The sequence below is a fragment of the Anas acuta genome, chromosome 1, assembly GCF_963932015.1.
Source record: "Anas acuta chromosome 1, bAnaAcu1.1, whole genome shotgun sequence".
Taxonomy (NCBI): Eukaryota; Metazoa; Chordata; class Aves; order Anseriformes; family Anatidae; genus Anas; species Anas acuta.
In genome coordinates, this window is record NC_088979.1 from 131,989,382 (window position 1) to 132,010,294 (window position 20,913).

General features: G+C 41.9%; 1 protein-coding gene across 4 annotated transcripts in view; it reads left to right on the plus strand.

Annotated features, from left to right (window-relative positions):
- PARVB (parvin beta) overlaps positions 1 to 20,913 on the plus strand; it is an 81,629-nt gene that overhangs the window by 49,197 nt on the left and 11,519 nt on the right. For all 4 annotated transcript variants that reach the window (XM_068657151.1, XM_068657179.1, XM_068657160.1 and 1 more), the window contains exons 5-10: positions 1,798 to 1,938; positions 2,797 to 2,912; positions 9,258 to 9,316; positions 12,381 to 12,400; positions 16,942 to 17,003; positions 19,000 to 19,068. In XM_068657151.1, the coding sequence (XP_068513252.1) occupies positions 1,798 to 1,938; positions 2,797 to 2,912; positions 9,258 to 9,316; positions 12,381 to 12,400; positions 16,942 to 17,003; positions 19,000 to 19,068 (467 nt within the window). The remainder of the gene's footprint in view (positions 1 to 1,797; positions 1,939 to 2,796; positions 2,913 to 9,257; positions 9,317 to 12,380; positions 12,401 to 16,941; positions 17,004 to 18,999; positions 19,069 to 20,913) is intronic.

Consider the following 20,913-nt stretch of genomic DNA (forward strand, 5'->3'; position numbering starts at 1 on the left):
ACCTGTTGCTGTAATAATTCATGCATTGTTCCTAGCTGTGGTAGTTCTCATTGAATGCAACTAGAGTAAGGGCGGTTATATGTTATTGGTGAATCTGTGGCTCTGGTAGTTCAGTGTTCTGAATCTGACCAGACCCATGATGGTTAATGCGTTATTGGTGAATCTGTGATTGTGATAGTTCAGTACCCTGAATCCTACCAGACCCGAAACGGTTAATCGGCTACACCCCTTAACTCAACAGGTACAAGTTGTGCTACCGAGAGAGGCTAGAGTGGCTTGGTGCACATGGTGTCAGGGTAAAGAGAAATAAATTTCTTCCTGCTGACTGGAAGTTCACCTGGGCTGAGAGTAGATAGGAACAATAACATAACAAATTAATCTTCTAGGACAGATTATTAAAAAAAAATAAAATAAAATCCAAGATTGTTTAAAATAATACTTAAGTGTTTTGGCAGTCAGCTTAAGAAAGGCTCAGAGATACCTTGGCTAAAGAACTTTTTTCCCATTAAGATTATTTTGGTAATGATAAAAATTTCTTAATGTAGATTGATAGAAACATTCAAAATGTTAAAAGTACTCATGAATTGATAAACTACAAATCTCTTCTGTTTGGGTTATTAAAATGCTTCTGTTTTTCTGTTGTTTTAAAATATACACAGCTATGAAAAATGTTTAGAGGACACACTCTTGAACTTGAGACCAGAAATATTTTCACTATTGGAATAATGTGTCTTGACAACTTAGGAATGTTTCTGAAGCCCATACCATTTTGTGAAAACTGCTTTGATTAAGTATGTTATTTTCTTTTTTTTTTTTTAAATACTTGAATACATAGTTGGAATATATTGATCCAGTCCTGATTTCCTAGTCCCAGGAGCGTAGTGAGTTTGACTCTCTAGAGTGGAAGAAGAAAACAGATAAGTGGTCTACATCACTCTGGCAGCTGGAGAACTCTCTGCACCTCCTCAGCTTTCTTTTTTTGTGAGAGGGACATTCAGCTCCTATGTCTTTGGCAGGAGGGTCACAGTGGAGAGGAAGAGAAGAATTGGCTTGTCTATGAATTTAACAACTAATAATTATATTACAGAAACAAAGTTCAAATCTTAGTAATGGCCTTTTACAAAATTTGCTTCTTTAGTTCATTTGTGGAATTAATCAACTATGATGTGACAATGTCATGACAACATGACCATATTGTACCAACGTATTTCTCTAAATCAGTTCCAGTAAGTCACTATAAATCTGTGACTCTTCATGAGTTGAGAAGGCATGCTTTCGTTTAGATTCCTTTAGACCTTCAGCTAACCTGAAATAGATCTCACTAAGCTGAAGTAAATGTCCACCCAAGCACTTTTTTTTTTTTTTTTTTTTTTTTTCCCTAAATTAACTTTGCTTATTAGAAAAGTCCATTGAACTAGTGGAAGTCCCTTGTGTAGAGATAGCTACCTTGTGCCACATGTTTTTCAGCAGGGAAGGAAAAGAGGAGGCACAGTAAGTATTATTACGAACTTGTTGCCTGTCTGAAAATTTTATATTTTTTTAATATATTTTTTTATATATTTTGACACCTGATTGGTGAGCATGTTCTGCCAGACCTTACCAGTTTTCTATCACAGGGTTTATTGGAACTGACACACTTTGATGAAAGGTTTGCTTTCAGTGGAAAATTACTCTGCTGAAAATATTCTATCAGAGCGCAGCTTTGATTCCCACCATTCTGTGGTTGTTATTCCCACCCAGCTCCTTGTTTAATCTGATACTGCCTGTTTCTTTTTTTGTTGCTTTCCTCAAATACAGAAAAATTGGCTGACCGTAAACTGAATGTAGCAGAAGTGACGCAATCTGAAATTGGTCAGAAACAAAAGTTGCAGACTGTTCTGGAAGCTGTCCATGATTTACTTCGACCCCATGGCTGGACAATCAAGTGGAACGTTGACTGTAAGGACATAGCTATGCTTTCTGTCTCAGCTTCACAGGCAGAGGAGGGCGTGATAATCAATAGCTTGATCATACTCTTTATGATTTACCATGTTTTTTTATTTATTTGCATGTATTGCCAAATCCATGTATGGATTGTAACTGGTACCTTCTTCTGTGATCTTTGTTTAAGGACAGACAAACATGGATGTGGGATAATTGAAGTGCTGTTTCTTTAGGCATATGCTTTCGTTAGGCATTTTTTTGTTTGCTTCCTGAATTTGAATCCTACAAACATGAGAATTTTTTTAGTCATTCAATTACAAGAGGATGATTTAAGCCTTCAGGCCACCACAGTGAGAGTCAAAAAGATGCTTCATCCTGTGTAAGGATATTGTTTCTGACAGGCTAAGCAGAAAATGCCCTGTGTTCCAGCTTGGCCTGTTATGATCCAAAAGTGAGAATGAAGTTTGGGAAGTTGGTTCACGTAGGTTGTGGGTGTTTTTTGTCTCTTACAGCTAGGTAATCTTTTGTTAACACATTGAACATTTTCTAAAAGCAGAATTATCTAGTATTCTCCAGTACAATGGAAGGAAAGTGATTAAGTCCATTTGTTTTTATTTCACTGACTAGGGAGGGAGCTGAAGTGTCTGGAATCCTAAATTTGTTATGTAGCTTGAAGGGAATTAAATCTAGGCTCTGCTACCTGTAAAATTATTTCCTAAACTTCGTTAATTTAGGAAAAGGAAGAAGGAAACAAGAAGACTGTCTTCATCAAAAACATTTTTTTTAGTTCTTCTACCTTTTTCCCAGAGGTATTAGTTTAAAATAAGGCATCAGTGTTCTTTTTATTTGCTTCCTTTTCCTTGTTCCCCACAGCAATCCATGGCAAGAATCTGATTTCCATTCTTCACCTTCTGGTAGCTTTGGCAATGCATTTCCAGGCTCCCACTCGACTGCCTGAACATGTGTCTGTACAAGTGGTGGTTGTACGGGTGAGTATAAAGTCATATGAAAACTTGATCAAAATAATCACTCTAATTTTACACTACCAGGCTGCTCCTATCTGCTTCTGACTTATTTAGAAAATTATTGTCCTAGTTGTTACAGAATCACAGAATTTCTAGGTTGGAAGAGACCTCAAGATCATCGAGTCCAACCTCTGACCTAACGCTAACAGTCCCCACTAAACCATATCCCTAAGCTCTACATCTAAACATCTTTTAAAGACTTCCAGGGATGGTGACTCCACCACTTCCCTGGGCAGCCCGTTCCAATGCCTAACAACCCTTTCGGTAAAAAAGTTCTTCCTAACATCCAACCTAAAACTCCCCTGGCGCAACTTTAGCCCATTCCCCCTCGTCCTGTCACCGGGCATGTGGGAGAACAGACCAACCCCCACCTCGCTACAGCCTCCTTTGAGGTACCTGTAGAGAGCGATAAGGTCACCCCTGAGCCTCCTTTTCTCCAGGCTGAACAAGCCCAGCTCCCTCAGCTGCTCCTCATAGGACTTGTTCTCCAGACCCCTCACCAGCTTTGTCACCCTTCTCTGGACCCGCTCAAGCACCTCGATGTCCTTCTTGTAGCAAGGGGCCCAAAACTGAACACAGTACTCGAGGTGCGGCCTCACTGGAGCCGAGTACATGGGGACGATCACCTCCCTAGCCCTGCTGGTCACACTGTTTCTTATGCAAGCCAGGATGCTGTTGGCCTTCTTGGCCACCTGAGCACACTGCTGGCTCATAGTCAGCCAACTAACTGTTCCGTGAGTCCCAGTCCTGGGATGCATTTTGTGTACTTAAACATGATTCCAAGAACATATCTCTCATATGCTTAGGATGCCTTTTTTTAGGATGTGAGGAAATGGCCTCAGGTTGTGCCAGGGCAGGTTTAGACTGGATATCAGGAAGGATTTCTTCATAGAAGGAGCATTGGAACAGGCTGCCCAGGGAAGTGGTGGAGTCCTCATCGCTGGAGGTATTTAAAAGATGTGATTGTGGTGCTTGGCGAAATGGTTTAGAGATGGACTTGGTAGTGTTAGGTGATGGTTGGACTTGATTTTGGAGGTCTTTCCCGACCTAAATGATTATGTGATTTTCTAATGCAATATGAAGCCAAAATCATGTGGTGGGATTTTATGTAAAATAATTGCGTCTCTAACTTTTGGCACTTCAGAAAAATTGTTTTTGCCGTGTGTGTGTGTTTTTTTTTTTGTTTAGAGAAACCATTGACACAGATAACACAGAAAGGATTTTCAGCACATAGAATCTTCTCATTCTGGGAAGCCTGTTACTGGTGTTGTTTTTCCCCAGTGGCTTATTATTCAGACATGTTGTTTTCCTTGGTTAACTAACAGAGTTTCATCATTTTTTGCGCAGCCTTGCATTTTTGTTAGCTTTCCTTAAATATGGAGAATAGATCTGACCTTAGGAACCTTGACTTCTTCCCTCCTGCCCTAGATATTGCTATAGTTCTTCCTTTCCCTGCGTGGTGTTGACCATTTCCTTTCAGTGTACAAAGACTCTGCTTTCAGAGTATACTTACTATTGCTTTTTATTTTGCCTTCTATCCCAGATGAAGCTGGGTGGTTCCATCTGCAGCATGTGAACCCAGCTTTTCTGAACAGCTGTTGGAACTCTAGACAGATTTGTTGCAGCTGGCTACTCTTTCTGATCATGCCATGACTGTTTGCTGTGGTGCTCAGCATTGTTGTCGCAAGGCAGGCTCAGCTTCTGGCAAAAGGCTGAGGAAATGCTCCTGTACGTGCCAGTTACTGTTAGAGCTGTCAAGCTGTAGTAGGATTCCTTTAAAAAATCAAGAAGATAAAGTGATATTGGTCTCTATTTTGCAAATGTAGATCCCCTTACAAGATGCAATTGCATTGTGGTTGGTTACGCAAGCCCCATTTTGCTTTAAGTTTAAATAATGGCATTTTCTAGGCTGCATGCCTGAATGCACTAGAGGTACAGGGTATGATGTAAGTGGGTAATTGACAGATGTTCCTTAGCTCACAGTAAATATTATGCATTCTCTTTAAGAGAGGATTTTGAGCTGCTTTCAAGCTCCTATAGTTCTCTCATTTTAAGAAAGGTGAATTAAGTATAAAGTAACATGAATGTAAATAGAAGACTAGTTTGTTTTTTTTTTCTTGACTACCTTAGAAAGGTAAGGAGGAAATACAAATATAAAGTGGTCTACAGTCTTCTGTCACCCTGATGCCTAAAATTTCCTTCTGCCCAGTACAGTAAAATGTCTTCTGTAGCTGCGATTTGTGAGGGGAAAAAACAAACAAACAAAAAACACTTAGGTAAAGAGGGAAAGCTTCTCTTTCCTCATCCTTATTTCACATCTTCAGGACTCTCCATCTCTGTAGTGTTGGCAAGTCTGTGGAGAACATATTTTCACATCCTTTCCTGTTATATATAATGTTATGTGTGTATATGTTATGTATATTTATGGGTGTGGTGGTTTTACTCAGGTGGGCAGCTGAGCTCCACCACAACTGCTCTCTCGCTCCCCCTCTCCTCAGAGAAGAAGGGGGAGAAAATACAACACAGAGAACTCAAGGTTTGAGATGAGAAAGGTTTAATGAAAGGGAATGGGGAGGAAAAACAGAAACAAAAGAAACAATCAGTCTGCGCGGAAGCACAGAGAGAGAGAAAAAAAAATTATTCTCTACTTCCCATCAATGAGCGGTGTTCGGCCACGTCCTGAAAAGCAAGGCCTCAAACGCGTAGTGGTTGTTCAGGAGGAACAGCCACCTCCCCCACGAGAGCCCCCCCTTTTATTGCTGAGTGTGACGTCAGGTGTTATGGAATATCCCTTTGGTTGGTTTAGGTCAGCTGCCCTGGCAATGTCCCCTCCCCATCACTTGCCCACCCCCAGCCTGCTGGCTCTTGGGGGCTTGGAAGGAGTCCTGATGCTGTGCCAGCACTACGCAGCAATAGACACAACACTGGAGTGATATCAGTGCTGTTCCAGCTACGAGTGCAGAGTACAGCACTGTGCGGGCTGCTGCAGGGAAAAGGTGACTCCAGCTCAGACAGACCCAACACAATTGGCTATAAAGTGGACACCTAAATGGAGGATCTTGTTCCCTGGGGCCTCTGAGCCTCAAGATTAGACAGGGCTGAGATGAAGATGGAATGCAATGAATGCTGACAGGAGGTAGGGAAAGAGGAAGGGAAGAAGAGAAGGAAGGAAAGGGAGGGAGGAAGAGAAGGAAGGAAGGAAAGGGAGGGAAGAAGGGAGGGAAGGAGTGAGGAAGAAAACTCCCATGTTATTTACAAGGAGAGTTAATTTAAGCTTGAGAGCTGTAAACTCTCACTCTTGGACCTAGAGCCTTGAGTCCTGGAGATGGTTATGGCAACTGCTGGTTCTGAGCTTACCTTAGCTGGGCCTGTGTAAGAGGAGACTTGTTTCATTGCTAGGCTTCAGCTTGTTTATTTAAGTGGAAAGCAAAACACAACGTATACTGAAACATATTTCTTCTGCAGTGTTCCTGCAGGTCAAATAATACACTGTCTTCTTTTGGTCCTGCACAGTGTAGTTTGCTTAGAAAATCCACAATTGTTTTGGAGAGGACTTTCCGTTTTACTTTCCCTGGCTGGAAGAACTTTTATCTATGTATCTGTCTACCTACTGTATTACCCAGAACAGTAACAAGACTAGCCCAGCATAAAAACACTACATTGTTTTATAATGGGCACCATGAGGTAGCCCCTCTCAAGAGTGAAGCTTCTGAAACCGAGTTACTTTCAAACCTGTTTTGAAATCAACCCCCAGATTTGTGTTTTTTATTTTTTATTTTTTTATTTTATTTTTTATTTTGTTTGATGTTGGCTGTTCTTTTTTGAGTGAAATAGAAAATGTGAGAATGGCAATAGAAGTCAGAGTTATATCTGAAGTGTCCTAGCAGAGCAAGGGTTTAAGTGGGTCTTTTACTTAAGATCCTGTTGACAGCTACTTCAAGTGCTAAGTTATGAATCTAAGATGGTACGTGTTTTAATACTGGTTTCAATGAGCATTTTCCTGTTCCAGCCCTCCTCAGTGAGGGCAGGAGGGGTTGAAACTTTATGATTTCAGTGAGCGGCTCCAGTGAGAACTGAAAATGCTGTGATTTTTCTTCTAGCTGACTTCACCTTCTGATAACTGAAACATGAACTTGTATGATGATAGAATGCTGTAATTCAGGAAAGCAATACTGTTCTCAGGAGTAAGGGTAAAAATTGTTTTTAAGGCTCTCTGCTTGTTGGTTATTTTTGCAAGGCTCAGTAATTGCTTCCTTTTGCACTTAGCTTTCCTCTCTCCCATTTTAAAAGTTGCAGCATGTCCCACCTTGGTGCTGCTGGGAGATCTGAGGTATTTTTGCAGTAATTCCCTTGTAGTTTGAGTTGCAGACTGAAAGGTCAGAGGCAAGGCAGCATGAAGAATAAATGTGTCTGGTGGCGCTTATGTAAAGAATCCAACTTGTATTGAAGGATGACATTTGTTTTTGTATTGCAAGGCCAGGGGAGCTATGCTCATACGAGCAGCATGCTCAGCTGCCTCTGAGAGAGTTGCATAGAAGTGCTGTCATTTTCACCCACTGGGAATCAGAGTGGGCATCCCTTTCTCTTTCTTGTCAGATGCTTGGAGGCATTACTCACTGGTCACCACTCACTGAGGTTTTTTTTCACAGGGCATAGCATCTTCTCCCTGAGGTACACAGTGAAGGGAATTTCCAGAAACTGGTGCAAGTACAACAGAGTCTCGGTGGAATGCAATAAAGACAATACTGTTCCATTTGCAAGAAAATATTGCCCTGTCAGACACTGCCTAATTTTCCCATCTATATTGTCATCCTGGCTTGTTTTACCAAACTTTCTGATGCTGTTTCCCTGGCTCCCTCAGGGGAGCAGAGTAAGATGCATTTGTGATATGGAAGTAAGACATTGAAAAGACACGGCCAGCGGGCTGGATTCAGCGTGGGGCCTGGCTCAAGTGGGAAGCTGCCACAGCACAGCGGTTGGAGACAGCAGCTCCCACCCTGCTTTCAGCCAGGCTCCCTGGGTGGTTTGAGAAAGCAGCGCTGTGTTCTTCTGTTGAATGGGGAGTGGAAGGGAAGAAATTCTTGTTACTGTTTTTTTGATTTCAATTTGTATTTCTTAGATTGCTTGTGGGGAAGGATGTGCTTCTCTTCAAAGCTGTTCTCCATAATAAGTTCTTGTTTGGGGTTCAGCTGGTGAAAATGATTGAGATGGCATATGTGTAAAGAGCTGTGCCTGGGGGTGGTCGTTACCCTGCTTACCAGAGCTAGCAGCTTTCTTTATTAATTGTGTTGCCAGTTACTCTGACAGGACCCGGTTCTAAGATGCCTGCTGAGATTTGAGCTCTTGTTGCCAGCTTTTTCAGCGTAAAGAAGGTAGGGAGAAATTCCCCCTTTCAGGCATCAGGCTGTGTCCTGTAATTTTAAAAGAGTTCTACTGACTCAGTGGAAAGAGATGCTGAGAAGTTTTTTTGAGTTAGGTTAACATTTCCAGCCTCCAAGAGGTGTGTCCCATGTGTCCAAAACTTTGGGGAGACTCAAAACCATTTGAGTCCCCTCGTATCATGGGGCTGTGTCTTACCATGGAGGAAGCTGCTTTGAAACTGGGTCTCAGTACATGCTAACTCTGTTGGGTTGTAGAAATCCTACTTATGCAGAAAGCTATCTATCCCAAGGAAACAAAATCCAGTAACGGGGGGATGCTATCTATCATGAAATCACTGGTCAGGTCAGTCTTTTTGTGTTCTTTGTGTTTCCATGATGGCTCCTGACAGGAGTGTGACTGGTGGCCTGCTCAGTGACTGATGGCCTGCTCTAGGAGAGACCGCTTTGTGCATAGAGAGCTTTGCCAGCACATGAAGGCCCTGGCATGGGGGCAGCAGTCTGTGTTACTTCAGCCCCAGACCTGTCCTGAGAGCCAGGCTGCTGGTTGTGTCAAATTGTTGGTTGACATTGACACAAACAAATATCCTTGGGGACTTTAAGATGGGGCTCACATACTCTTTCTAATTTGTGTTCCAGGTATGATGTTGCCTCTAGTCTCAGGAGGAGAATTGTTAACGAGTTTATTGGCTGCAAATATATACACATTTACCAAATATTCATCTGGCTGTTAAGTCTGATAAATGCCACTGTTGTAGAAGTGAACCCTCCCAAGTCAGGTGTTTCACCTCTGTCCCTACAAATGTTCATCTTAGTAAACATATTTTACTCAGTTTTCTCCCCCAGGACTCTGAAAGATGATGAATGCTGCAGAGCCCTTGTTTATCTTCTCCTATACTAATTCAGTCTCTGTTTCTATTATCACTTCCAGAAACGTGAAGGCCTTCTTCAGACAACTCATGTTACAGAGGAGCTGACGACTACGACAGAGTAAGCACAAAATGCTTTAGTTTCAAACTGTGTTTCTGTGGTGCGTGTTGTGAATTTCCTCACAAAAACAAAATGGAGGCATAATTTGCATCACCTCCCCCTGCTCCTGCTAAATTAACGAAATCCCTTAATGTGTTGCTTTTGTTATAAACGAGGTCTGAATTCAATCTGAATTTTTTAATATTTATAAAAATATATATATTTATAAAAGGTATAAAAGGCAAGTAAACAGCGCTGGGTGTGCGGGGAGTCTATGCTCCACCAACATGCACACACACATCAAACATTCTAAATATACAAAACATTGCTTTACATACTAAACACAAGTACATGTAAGCCTATACATACATACAATCAGGAAAGGTAACAAACAATCCTTTAGGTTCCATGACTTAACAGTCTCCATTTTCCATTCCTTTTGAACAATATGTCTTGCTTTAAGTTGTCAAGCAACTCGGTCTTCGGGCCTTATGTATCCTGTTCTTCCCGGACCGAAGAAAAGCATATCCATCTCCTTGTGAAGGCCAATAGGCCTGGGTCAAAAGGCACGTTCAGGTCAACAGGGGGCGTAACAGCAAAGGCCTTCGATGGCTGTAGCAGCAAAGGGGCTGATGGCATAGCAGTCGGATCAGTGAAGGAGCCTGCAGCTCCCTCACTGTCTGGAAAACCACACGTTTCTGACTGTGGCCCCACATGGCTCTTTAAGGCCTCAGAGATTGCTCGCCAGGTGCCGAGCAATCCCACTGCAACCTTGTCGTTTTTAGTTGCAGAGTCCCACACCTTGACCTCAGTTTGGTCCCTTGTTTCAGGATCATAAACTGTCTGATTGTAGAATAAGCTGTAAGGTTACCAGGACAGTCTTTGTTCCTAAGGACTTATGATTCCCCATAACGCGCAACTGCTTACCAGCAAGAGGCAGTTGTGTGCGCAGGTCCGCTTGTCTCAGCTCGAGCTTCTCTCCAGCTCCAGTGCGCCTATTTCCAGCGACTTTCTGTACAAGCTTCTCTGAGCAGTTTGCTGAGTCTGGCCGAAGCTATCTTCATGAGGCAATCAAAGTGCCTGTTCCTGTCCTGGTCTCCATTCTGCCAGCCTGTTCCTCTTCACTTATTTTTCCTGCTTCTTTATTGATGTAACTTCATGGTGCTGCCTTTTTTTTATCTTGAGGGCAGGCTCCCCTCTTATATCCTTCTCTCCACAGCAGTTCTTTTCAAAACAACTTTTCATTGGTCAAACAATTTTGAATGTAACAGCAAACATCCGGAAACATCCATGCCTTAACGGCTGGAGAACAAGAAACCATCTGGAGGACAAGAAACCCTGAGACTGCATGGGGTCTCCTGAATCACCCTTCTTTGTTCCCTCTAAACTCTTACATTCCCAATGGCCTCGTCGTTAAGAGTTTAATGTTATCTCAACCATGGGACTTTCCAACCCCCATGGCCACATTCCCAAATCTCCCTCTTCTTTATTAATATCAACCATTTTCTTGACATGAATTACCACTCCATATAAAACACTTTTTAACTATATAAAAATCACTTTGTCTCTGGAAATGCGTTCCAAATGACAGAAGCATCTTCTTGACGTTCTTGCATCACAAAAGCTTTTAACTGGATGTTTCATTGACAGTAATCCTTGTGGGCCTTTTTTCCTGCCTTCTGCAGGTCACCATTTTAAACTCATTTCTGCCTGGTGCTGTTGCCTCACCTAAATAAAGGGCTATTGTAGATAATTTGAGGGCAGATTAGTTTGACAAAAGGCAGTAACTCTCAAAATTGAAATGATACTCTAATAAAGTTATAAGGAGAGATGAGATTGCTATTTTCATGTAGTACCTGAGGACTAGAGTAAAAATAAACAAAACTCTTCACTCTCCAGATTTTGCAGTGGGTTTACTTTGCTTTATATTTTTACAATCCTTTTTATAAGGAGAAGGCAAGACATACACTTTAGCTGCAAATAAAAGCTGAGATTCTCCTTCACATGGCCTGAAGGCAACTTATGTCACAGGGGCTTACATGAGCCCTCCTTCAGTGTATCAGTGCTTTGGCTTCCTGTGGAGTTGGCTCAGCTTTCTCTGACTTTGAAGATGAATGAAGTACCATGTGGGTTGCTCAGTGGGGAAGATCTTTCAGATGGAAACATTCAAAAATGAGATCATAGTATGTATGTGTGGACATTAAAGTTCCATAGTGTTTTTTGTAGGATCTAAGTTCTGCCTCTGTACTGTGGGCCAAAATTCTTCCCTTCTCTCCCATGCTCTTGAACAGTATAGTCAGCACATCCTCTCCTTCTGATGTGGTTTGTGAGATGTGATCTGTGGAGTGGGGCTTGGACATTTCTTAGCAAGAAAGATGTTTACAGATACTCCTGTGTGTTTATGCATGTGTTTTATTCTGAATGTGTTAATATTATAGAAAAGGAGGTTACTGTTTAATGTGTTGCATACCCACATAGGTACAGAAAATGCAGTAATCAGCAGAAAGCAACATTCATTGAATACTTTAAAAATTCCTCTGTGCAAACTGGGGCCTGATTCCTAGCTGATAAATATCTGCATATGCCTGGTGATGTCACTGGACTGTATATAATTCATATGTGGCGGTATTGTTTACATTATATTCATATACAATAGACATTTTATTTCTTCAGATAAAACAGACTAAAGTGAGATAAGGTAGCCTTGCTCTTTCTGAGCTGTGTGGTTTAGCTGGTGTGGTTTCTGCTGACCCTGTATGTGGAAACTGTCCACAGAAACATATATATTCATTCACTCTTCATCATAAAAATAGTTAAACATAAAAAAAAAAATAACAATTCTGTATAAAACATAAGTATGCATTTCCATTCATTTCAAATGCATCTCCTTGACATCACTGGTGGTCTGCTGAGGACATTCCTGCAGCACTTTGGGTCCAGTCTGCAAATACTCAGCTTCCTGACATGGGAGGAGTGGTTAGCCCTCAGCATCTTGCAAGAAATAGCCCATTAAGCCCATGGTCTGGTCTTTTCAAAGTGATTATTCATGAACTAACCCAATGTCTTTGAATGCTTTGGCTTGCAGGATGATGATGGGAAGATTTGGTAAGTAACAAAGTTGACTGCTTTTTTTTTTTTTTTTTTTTAAATTTAAGTCAGGCACAGAAATCTTGTCTGCTTTCCTTCAGCAGATCAAGACAATGAATTAAGCAATTGCACAGGGTTGGAATGTATCGTGGGGGCAGGTTTTCTTACTCCACACAAATGTGGAGCATAATGGGCAGAACCAGATCATTCAGTGTGCTGCTTTTGCTCTTTAGACTCATCTATGTTGGTCTGTTTTCATTCATATGTAACAAATAGCAAAAATGCTACACAGGGCGATATTTCCTAGTACCATTGTTAATGGCTTTCAAGCAAAAATCTTTGCAATCCCCAGCAGTAAGTGACACCTTCTTTAGAATGTGACCGTCTAATTTATATATAAGTGAACATGTGAAAATTAGTTAAGCAAAGGTACATGCTATGAGGTCTAAGAAAGCTCTTCTTATCTGTCTGTCTACTTTCAACAACTGGTACTAATTGCTTTGCAAGGAGTACTGTCTTCTCTCCTCCATGTTCACCAGACTTTAGAGACGTTACCCGCCATACATCTGGTCTTCTAAACAAAAATTGTTTAGCGGTGCTTCCGAGAGACTTCTCTTTCTTTTTCCATTTAGTTTTGTTAGCAGCAGTAAATCACTTACTATTCACTGGAGAGATCTGGATTTCTCTGAGGGACTGCATGTGATGATGAATAGGTCATTTAGTTTCTCAGTTTCCCAGTCAGAATCTGTGAACAGTACCTGCCTTGTAGAATATCTACATTAATATGTAATTAGGTACCTGAAATATAAGTAATGGAAGGGGGCTAAAAAACATATCCTTGGATACAAAAGGAATGTGGATAATAAATATGTTTATTTAGCAGCAGAGAATCATCAAAATCTACGCTAATGCACGCAGCATGGGCAACAAACAGGAGGAGATGGAAGCCATCGTGCATCAGGCTAGGGTATGACTTGGTTGCCATCACTGAAACGTGGTGGGACACTCCCATGACTGGAGAGCTGCAATGTCTGGCTATAGGCTCTTCAGAAGGGACGGGCAGCACAGAAGGGGTGGTGTTATGGCTCTTTTAGAGAGTGCTTTGTTGTGGAACTCAAGACTGAGACTGGGAATGATAAGGTTGAGTTCCTATGGGTTAGGATTGGCAGGAAGGCCAACAAGGCAAGCATCCTGGTGGAGGACTGTAATAGACTACCAAACCAGGATGAGGAGATAGATGAGGAGTTCTACAGACAGCTGGCAGAAGTTGCAAAACCATTGATTCGTGTCCTCATGGGGGAATTCAACTTCCTTGGAAATGCAATACAGCTCAGAGGAAACAGTCTAGAAGGTTTCTGGAGAGCGTGGAAGATAGCTTCCTGATGCAGCTGGTTAGTGAGTCTACCAGGGGAGGTGCCCCTCTGGACCTTCTGTTGACAGAGAAGGACTGGTGGGAGATGTGGTGGTCAGGAGCTGTCTTGGGCAGAGTGACCACAAAATGGTGGAGTTCTCTATTCTTGGTGAAGTCAGGAAGGGGATGAGTAAAATTGCTGTCTTGGACTCTCGGAAGGCAGACTTTGAGCAGTTCAGGACACTGGTTAGCAGAGTCCCTTGGGAGGTAGTCCTGAAGGGCAGAGGAGTCCAGGAAGGCTGGGCACTTCTCAAGAAGGAAATCTTAATGGCTGAGGAGCTATCTGTTCCCACGTGCCCAAAGACGAGCCGACGCAGAAGAAGACCAGCCTGGCTGAACAGAGAGTTGTGGCTAGAGCTTAGGAGAAAAAAAAAAAAAAAGAGGGTTTATGATCTTTGGAAAAGAGGGCAGGCCACTAGGGAGGACTATAAGGATGTTGCGAGGCAGTGCAGGGACAAAATTAGAAAGGCCAAAGCTCATCTGGAGCTCAATCTGGCTACTGCTGTTAAAGATAACAGAAAATGTTTTTATAAATACATTATAAAATGTTTTTTTATTTTATAATAATATAAATGTTTTTATTTATAATGTTTCTTTTTTTGTATTTATTATGTTAAATAATGTATTTATAAAAAGCATTATAAATGTTTTAATTAACACCAAAAGGAGGACTACGGAGAATCTCCATCCTTTATTGGATGCAGGCGGAACCTTTGTGACGAGAGATGAGGAAAACGCCGAAGTGCTTAATGCCTCCTTTGCCTTAGTCTTTAGTGGCAAGACCAGCTGTTCTCTAGATACAAAGTACCCTGAGCTGGTGGAAGGAGATGGGGAGCAGAATGTGGCCCTCACAATCCACAAGGAAATGGGTGGCGACCTGCTACAGCACTTAGATGTATGCAAGTCAGTGGGGCCAGGTGGGATCCACCCGAGGGTGCTGAGAGAACTGGCAGAGGAGCTGGCCAAGCCGCTTTCCATCATTTATCAGCAGTCCTGGCTATCAGGGGAGGTCCCAGTCAACTGGCGGCTAGCAAATGTGACGCCCATCTACAAGAAGGGCCAGAAAGTAGACCCAGGAAACTATAGGCCTGTTAGTTTGACCTCAGTGCCAGGGAAGCCCATGGAGCAGATTATCTTGAGTGTCATCATGTGGCACTTGCAGGGCAACCAGACGATCAGGCCCAGTCAGCATGGGTTTATGAAAGACAGGTCCTGCTTGACAAACCTGATCTCCTTCATGGTGAATGGAGTTAAATCCAGTTGGAGGCCGGTCACTAGTGGAGTCCCCCAGGGCTCAGTACAAGGGCCAGTCCTCTTTAATATCTTTATCGATGATCTGGATGAGGGGATGGAGTGCACTCCCAGTAAGTTTGCAGATGACACCAAGCTAGGTGCGTGTGTCGATCTGCTCGAGGGTAGGAAGGCTCTGCAGGAGGATCTGGATAGGCTGGACCGATGGGCTGAGGTCAACTGTATGAAGTTCAACAAGGCCAAGTGTCGGGTCCTGCACCTGGGGCACAACAACCCCAAGCAGCACTACAGGCTGGGAGATGAGTGGTTAGAAAGCTGCCTGGCAGAAAAGGACCTGGGAGTATTGGTTGATAGTTGGCTGAAAATGAGCCAGCAGTGTGCCCAGGTGGCCAAGAAGGCCAACAGCATCCTGGCTTGTATCAGGAATCATGTAGCCAGCAGGACCACAGACGTGATTGTCCCCCTGTACTGTGCTTTGGTGAGGCTGCACCTCGAGTACTGTGTTCAGCTTTGAGCCCCTCACTATAAGAGGGACATTGAGGTGCTCAAGCAAGTCCAGAGAAGAGCAACGAAGCTAGTGAGGGGCCTGGAGAACAGGTCTTACAAGGAGCAGCTGGGGGAGCTGGGATTGTCTGCGAGAAGACGGTCTGGAGAAGAGGAGGCTCAGGGGTGACCTTATCACACTCTATAGATACGTTAGAGGAGTCTGTAGCAAGGTGGGCGTTGGTCTATTCTCCCAAGCGCATGGTGACAGGACGAGGGGGAATGGGTTAAAGTTGCACCAGGGGAGGTTTAGGTTGGATATTAGGAAGAACTTATTTATGGAAAGGGTTGTTAGGCATTGGAATGGGCTGCCCAGGGAAGTGGTTGAGTCACCATTCCTGGAGGTCTTCAAAAGACATTTAGATTTAGAGCTTAGCAATATGGTTTAGTGGAGGACTTGTCTGTGTTAGGTCAGAGATTGTACTAGGTGATCTTGGAGGTCTCTTCCAACCTAGATGATTCTGTGATTCTGTAAATGTGTTCTGTTCTGTAAATAAAAATAATTTAAGTGCAGAAAAACTGTTAAAGCTATGTTGAAAAATTTAACAGCTTAAAACCAGCACACTTCAACAGTGTTTTTTATATCTTTTTAAAACATAAATGTAATTGGTCATAAGTGGTTATATATATATTTTTTTTCTTGTTTCATCTGACGATGACAGTTCAATTTTAAATATCATCCGAACAACTCAGTATTTGGAAAATTTCAGTCAGCCTTGAAATGCCACTATGTGACACATTGCACAATTCTTTTCACTTTAGTAGATTTTAAGATTGGATTAGATGTTGTGCAATGGTAAGGCTTAACTGTTCTACAGTAATTTAAATCTTTATACTGTATGTAAGCTTTGCTCCTTAGAGAGTGCTGAATCAGGTTTTACTTATGTGGTCATTTTTAAGCTTTGATGAAGTTAGTTTTACTAAAAGTAGGCTTAAAATTAACCATAGGAGCATCTGATTTTGATGCTGACCAGTGTGCACAAATGTAGCCATGATTGTTTCTGTAGTGCAACAAAACCAGATGATGTTTCAGTGGCTCAGTGATTAGGTTATGATTGAGTCAAAATTTGTTTTTAAGTTTTCTTCCACCTACGTTATTTTGTGTAACAATTATGAATAACAGGAAATGGCAATCAAAGAACTATATGTTTATTTGCAGTTACTCCTAAAATTCCCAGTGCAGTTTTGCTTTGGTGTTTAGACACCAAAATGGGGTGAGAACTTTTAGCTTGAGTCTCTGGCTTTCTGAAACTGGCACTTAAGCTTGTGACAAGTAACCTGCTTCTCATTCTTGGCTATTAGCGGTGTATTGATTTTTTTTAATATTTTTTTATTTTTAATTTTGTAAAACCAGAGCGTGATGCCTTTGATACACTTTTTGATCATGCGCCAGACAAACTCAGCGTAGTCAAAAAGGTAAGAAAAATAAAGTAAGATTTTCTACATTTTTTTTCTTTTAGTAGAATATCCAGAAAGATCTGGAAATGGCAGAAAATGATTGTGAAGTAATAAAAAGGGTCGCTGTTTCGGAGCCAGGTGATACCTGGATTTATTGGCTTCAGTCAGGCTCTTCTTTGATTGCTCTTGTTAATTGATACAGGCTCTTCTGTGCAGCACCGATAGATACATTGACTCTTAGATTGCAGCCACAGGTTATTTTGGCTGCCCCTGGGGCGCAACAACCCCAAGCAGAGCTACAGACTGGGAGAGGAATGGTTGGAAAGCTGCCAGGCTGTGAAGGACCTGGGAGTATTGGTTGATAGTCGGCTGAATATGAGCCAGCAGTGTGCTCAGGCGGCCAAGAAGGCCAATGGCATCCTGGCTTGTATAAGAAGCAGCGTGGCCAGCAGGGCTAGGGAGGTGATCGTCCCCCTGTACTTGTCTCTGGTGAGGCCGCATCTTGAGTACTGTGTTCAGTTTTGGGCCCCTCACTACAAGAAGGACATCGAGGTGCTTGAGCGGGTCCAGAGAAGGGTGACAAAGCTGGTGAGGGGTCTGGAGAACAAGTCCTATGAGGAGCAGCTGAGGGAGCTGGGCTTGTTCAGCCTGGAGAAAAGGAGGCTCAGGGGTGACCTTATCGCTCTCTACAGGTACCTCAAAGGAGGCTGTAGCGAGGTGGGGGTTGGTCTGTTCTCCCACATGCCCGGTGACAGGACGAGGGGGAATGGGCTAAAGTTGCGCCAGAGGAGTTTTAGGTTGGATGTTAGGAAGAACTTTTTTACCGAAAGGGTTGTTAGGCATTGGAACGGGCTGCCCAGGGAAGTGGTGGAGTCACCATCCCTGGAAGTCTTTAAAAGATGTTTAGATGTAGAGCTTAGGGATATGGTTTAGTGGAGGACTGTTAGTGTTAGGTCAGAGGTTGGACTCGATGATCTTGAGGTCTCTTCCAACCTAGAAATTCTGTGATTCTGTGAAAAGGTTACCATCCCCAGCCAGCTACTTGTCCTTTTATCCCCCTCCTGCCAGAGATCAGTGCTTCACGCAACTGTATAACTGCCTCAGCAACTGCTCCTTTATCAGATTCAGTCAAAATGGTGCAGTTTAGAAGAGATACTCTGCACAGTATTTGCGGTTATCCAGATCATTCTGGCTGGACAGTTTTACGGGCTTTTATATCCCAGATTCTGTCCTCCATCAAGGAAGGGTTGGGCTGCAGGGTGACAAATATCTGATGGTGTCAGAAAGTCTTCTAGAATAGTGTTGCCAAAGCTGATAGAGAATTAACTTAACTGTATCCATGTGATAGAAATGTTAACTTCCAACTGTGTGTCTGTCCCCTTGGAAGTGTTTTAAGCAGGCTGACAGATCTCTGCTTTGATATGTTATCACCTGTCTGGCTAAGCAGGATCTTGCATGTCTGTTTCCTGCAGGAATTGAAATGTGTAGTACAGATTTGGGTTATATTGTGACTGTCATTTGGAAATTTATAAGTGCACATCACTCCAAGAAGAGAGGTGAGTGCAGAACTGTGCGCTGTTGGTATTTTCTGTTGGGAGTCTTAGGTCAGTGTTGCTGATGCCTTGCTTCCAGGCAGTGGATCTTCTCCAACAACCTCAAGAGATTAGTGTGGACAGTAACTGCACCTACTGCTGGCTGCATCTTCACAAAGAACTTGCAAAAGAACCAATGTCGTCAAGTTTTTTTTTCCCCACAAGACAGAAGTATGCTTTCTGTACTAGAAAAATAACAAGTTATAAGTATGTAATAGCACCACCTGGTGGCTTCTGGCTTATGTTGCAACAAAAACGACTGCTAAGCGGTTTTCAGTTTAAAGTACTTATTTATGCCAAAGCAAATAACACACAGTCATATTTATTAAGCTTAATAATGCCTTATAAGAGTATGTTAACCCTTTCACATAAGCATCGTCTGTAATTTCAACATTGCTGGTTCTGGTGTTCTCTTTTTGTAGTCTCTGATCACCTTTGTGAACAAACACTTGAATAAACTGAATTTGGAAGTAACTGAGTTAGAAACCCAGGTAGGAGACTTGGTCTTTTGTTTGTAATCTAACTGTGTAAATTACAAATGTAGGTCCTTTCCCCATAAAACTGTGTTATAGGATTGTTTATGTTTGGGCATGTTAATTTATAGGATCAGGGCTCTGTCTTTTAAGTAGTAATGACATTGACTGATGTTTGCTTCCTTTACTCATGTTTACATATGCTTCATATTGTTGTTAATTTGCATTGTAAGGTAAAATTATTGGATATTTATTATGTCTATATTAATGACCATAGAATATGGCTGGATCTCCAGGCAGCTTGTCTCCTGGATCAAAGTGGTGTGGTATAAAGCAGTTGCTATAGTTATGAGTGGATGGTGGGTTTGTGTTTCTGGCAGTGAGGGTTCATAATGAACTGGTGTGAGCTCTTAATAAATGCCTGGGGCTCTCAGGAGGAGTTGGCACTGCAGTGTGCAGTTCATCATAGAAATACCAGTGCTAGCTTTAATTGCATCAAAGAGGGACTGGAAAATATTTTGATGTTGCAGCGAAGGCATTCATGTCCTCCTCTTTATCCTGCTATCTTGTGAGCATGTGAACTGTGCTTGCTTCTCAGCAGTGTGGATTAGCAACTGAACTCATGTACTGCCATCGCTTGACTGTCATTGGTATCCAAGTTAGTTTATTTAAAGCTAGCTGAGGTAACTCTCTACCACCACAGTCAGCTCTGTAGGAGTTCCCTCCCTCTAGCACATAACCAGGCATGGAATATGCTTAGAAACTTTAAGCAGGTGTGAAGTGGGGATAGTTCTCAGTGAAGTGTCAGTGGGGTTAGTTCTCACTTTGCAGGTCAAGTTATGCAGTTTTCAGACTGGTTCTTTGGCTGAGTTTTACAAACAGAAACAAATATTCTTTCCAGAGTTCAGTGAGCTGTGGAAAGAAGGTTACCTTATTGTCCTGGCCAAAATAAAATAAAATAAAATAAATCTAGAGAATTATTCCTGGAGTATTGGTAATTGATTTTGAGTCTGACTTGGTTTAGTACCAGTCATCCACTGCTATTTTATAGCTTTGCTGAAGTAAATGGGTGACTGGATCTGATTTGTCACAAGAAATTGTTGCTTAATGCCTTGGAAGTACCCAGCAATTTACTTTTGAAAAGGTTAGAGAATGTCACATACACCATATCAGGATCACAAGTGAGAATTCTGTTTAAATACACAGCATCAGCCCCCTCCTCCAGCCAGTAAATAGTCTTCCTGTCTGGTAGGGATACTGAACAGTATTGCTGAGAGTATTTGGTATGGTATTTAGTATTTACAGAAACTGTGAACATTTTATTTTGACTTGAAAGAATTTATTTTGTGAAGTTAACCTTTCTACCTGTGACAGGGGAGATTTAATTTCAAGTTCAGATTAAGGGCAGTGTATAGAATCTTCAACACTCACAATTTGAGAAGATAGATTGTGATTGAAACTGTCATGTACTATAGTAGTAGGACTGGAAGTATATAATATGGAACAGGGTTTCCCAGGAAGTTTTTTTTTTTTTTTTTTTAATGAAAAAACCTTTGTTAAATACTGCAGTGAAGTTGGCAAGATTCCTCAATAAAATAAAATGAGCAAAAACTTATTTTTAAAATGAACTTTTTAAAAAAATTGAGCAAAAGCAAGAATGGGTATATGTACTTTTACCTCACCCCAACGTATTCAGTAACCTAATATATGGAAAACTGGCTGGAGATGCAGAAGATTTTTGCTTTGGTCTATGCCTGTTCAGACTGAATATTCAACACCCCTATGGAGTGCAAATTGTATATAACTCCCAGGTGAATTGCTTCTAATTTCTACTGCCTGGAGTTATTTACTACGTATAAGTAA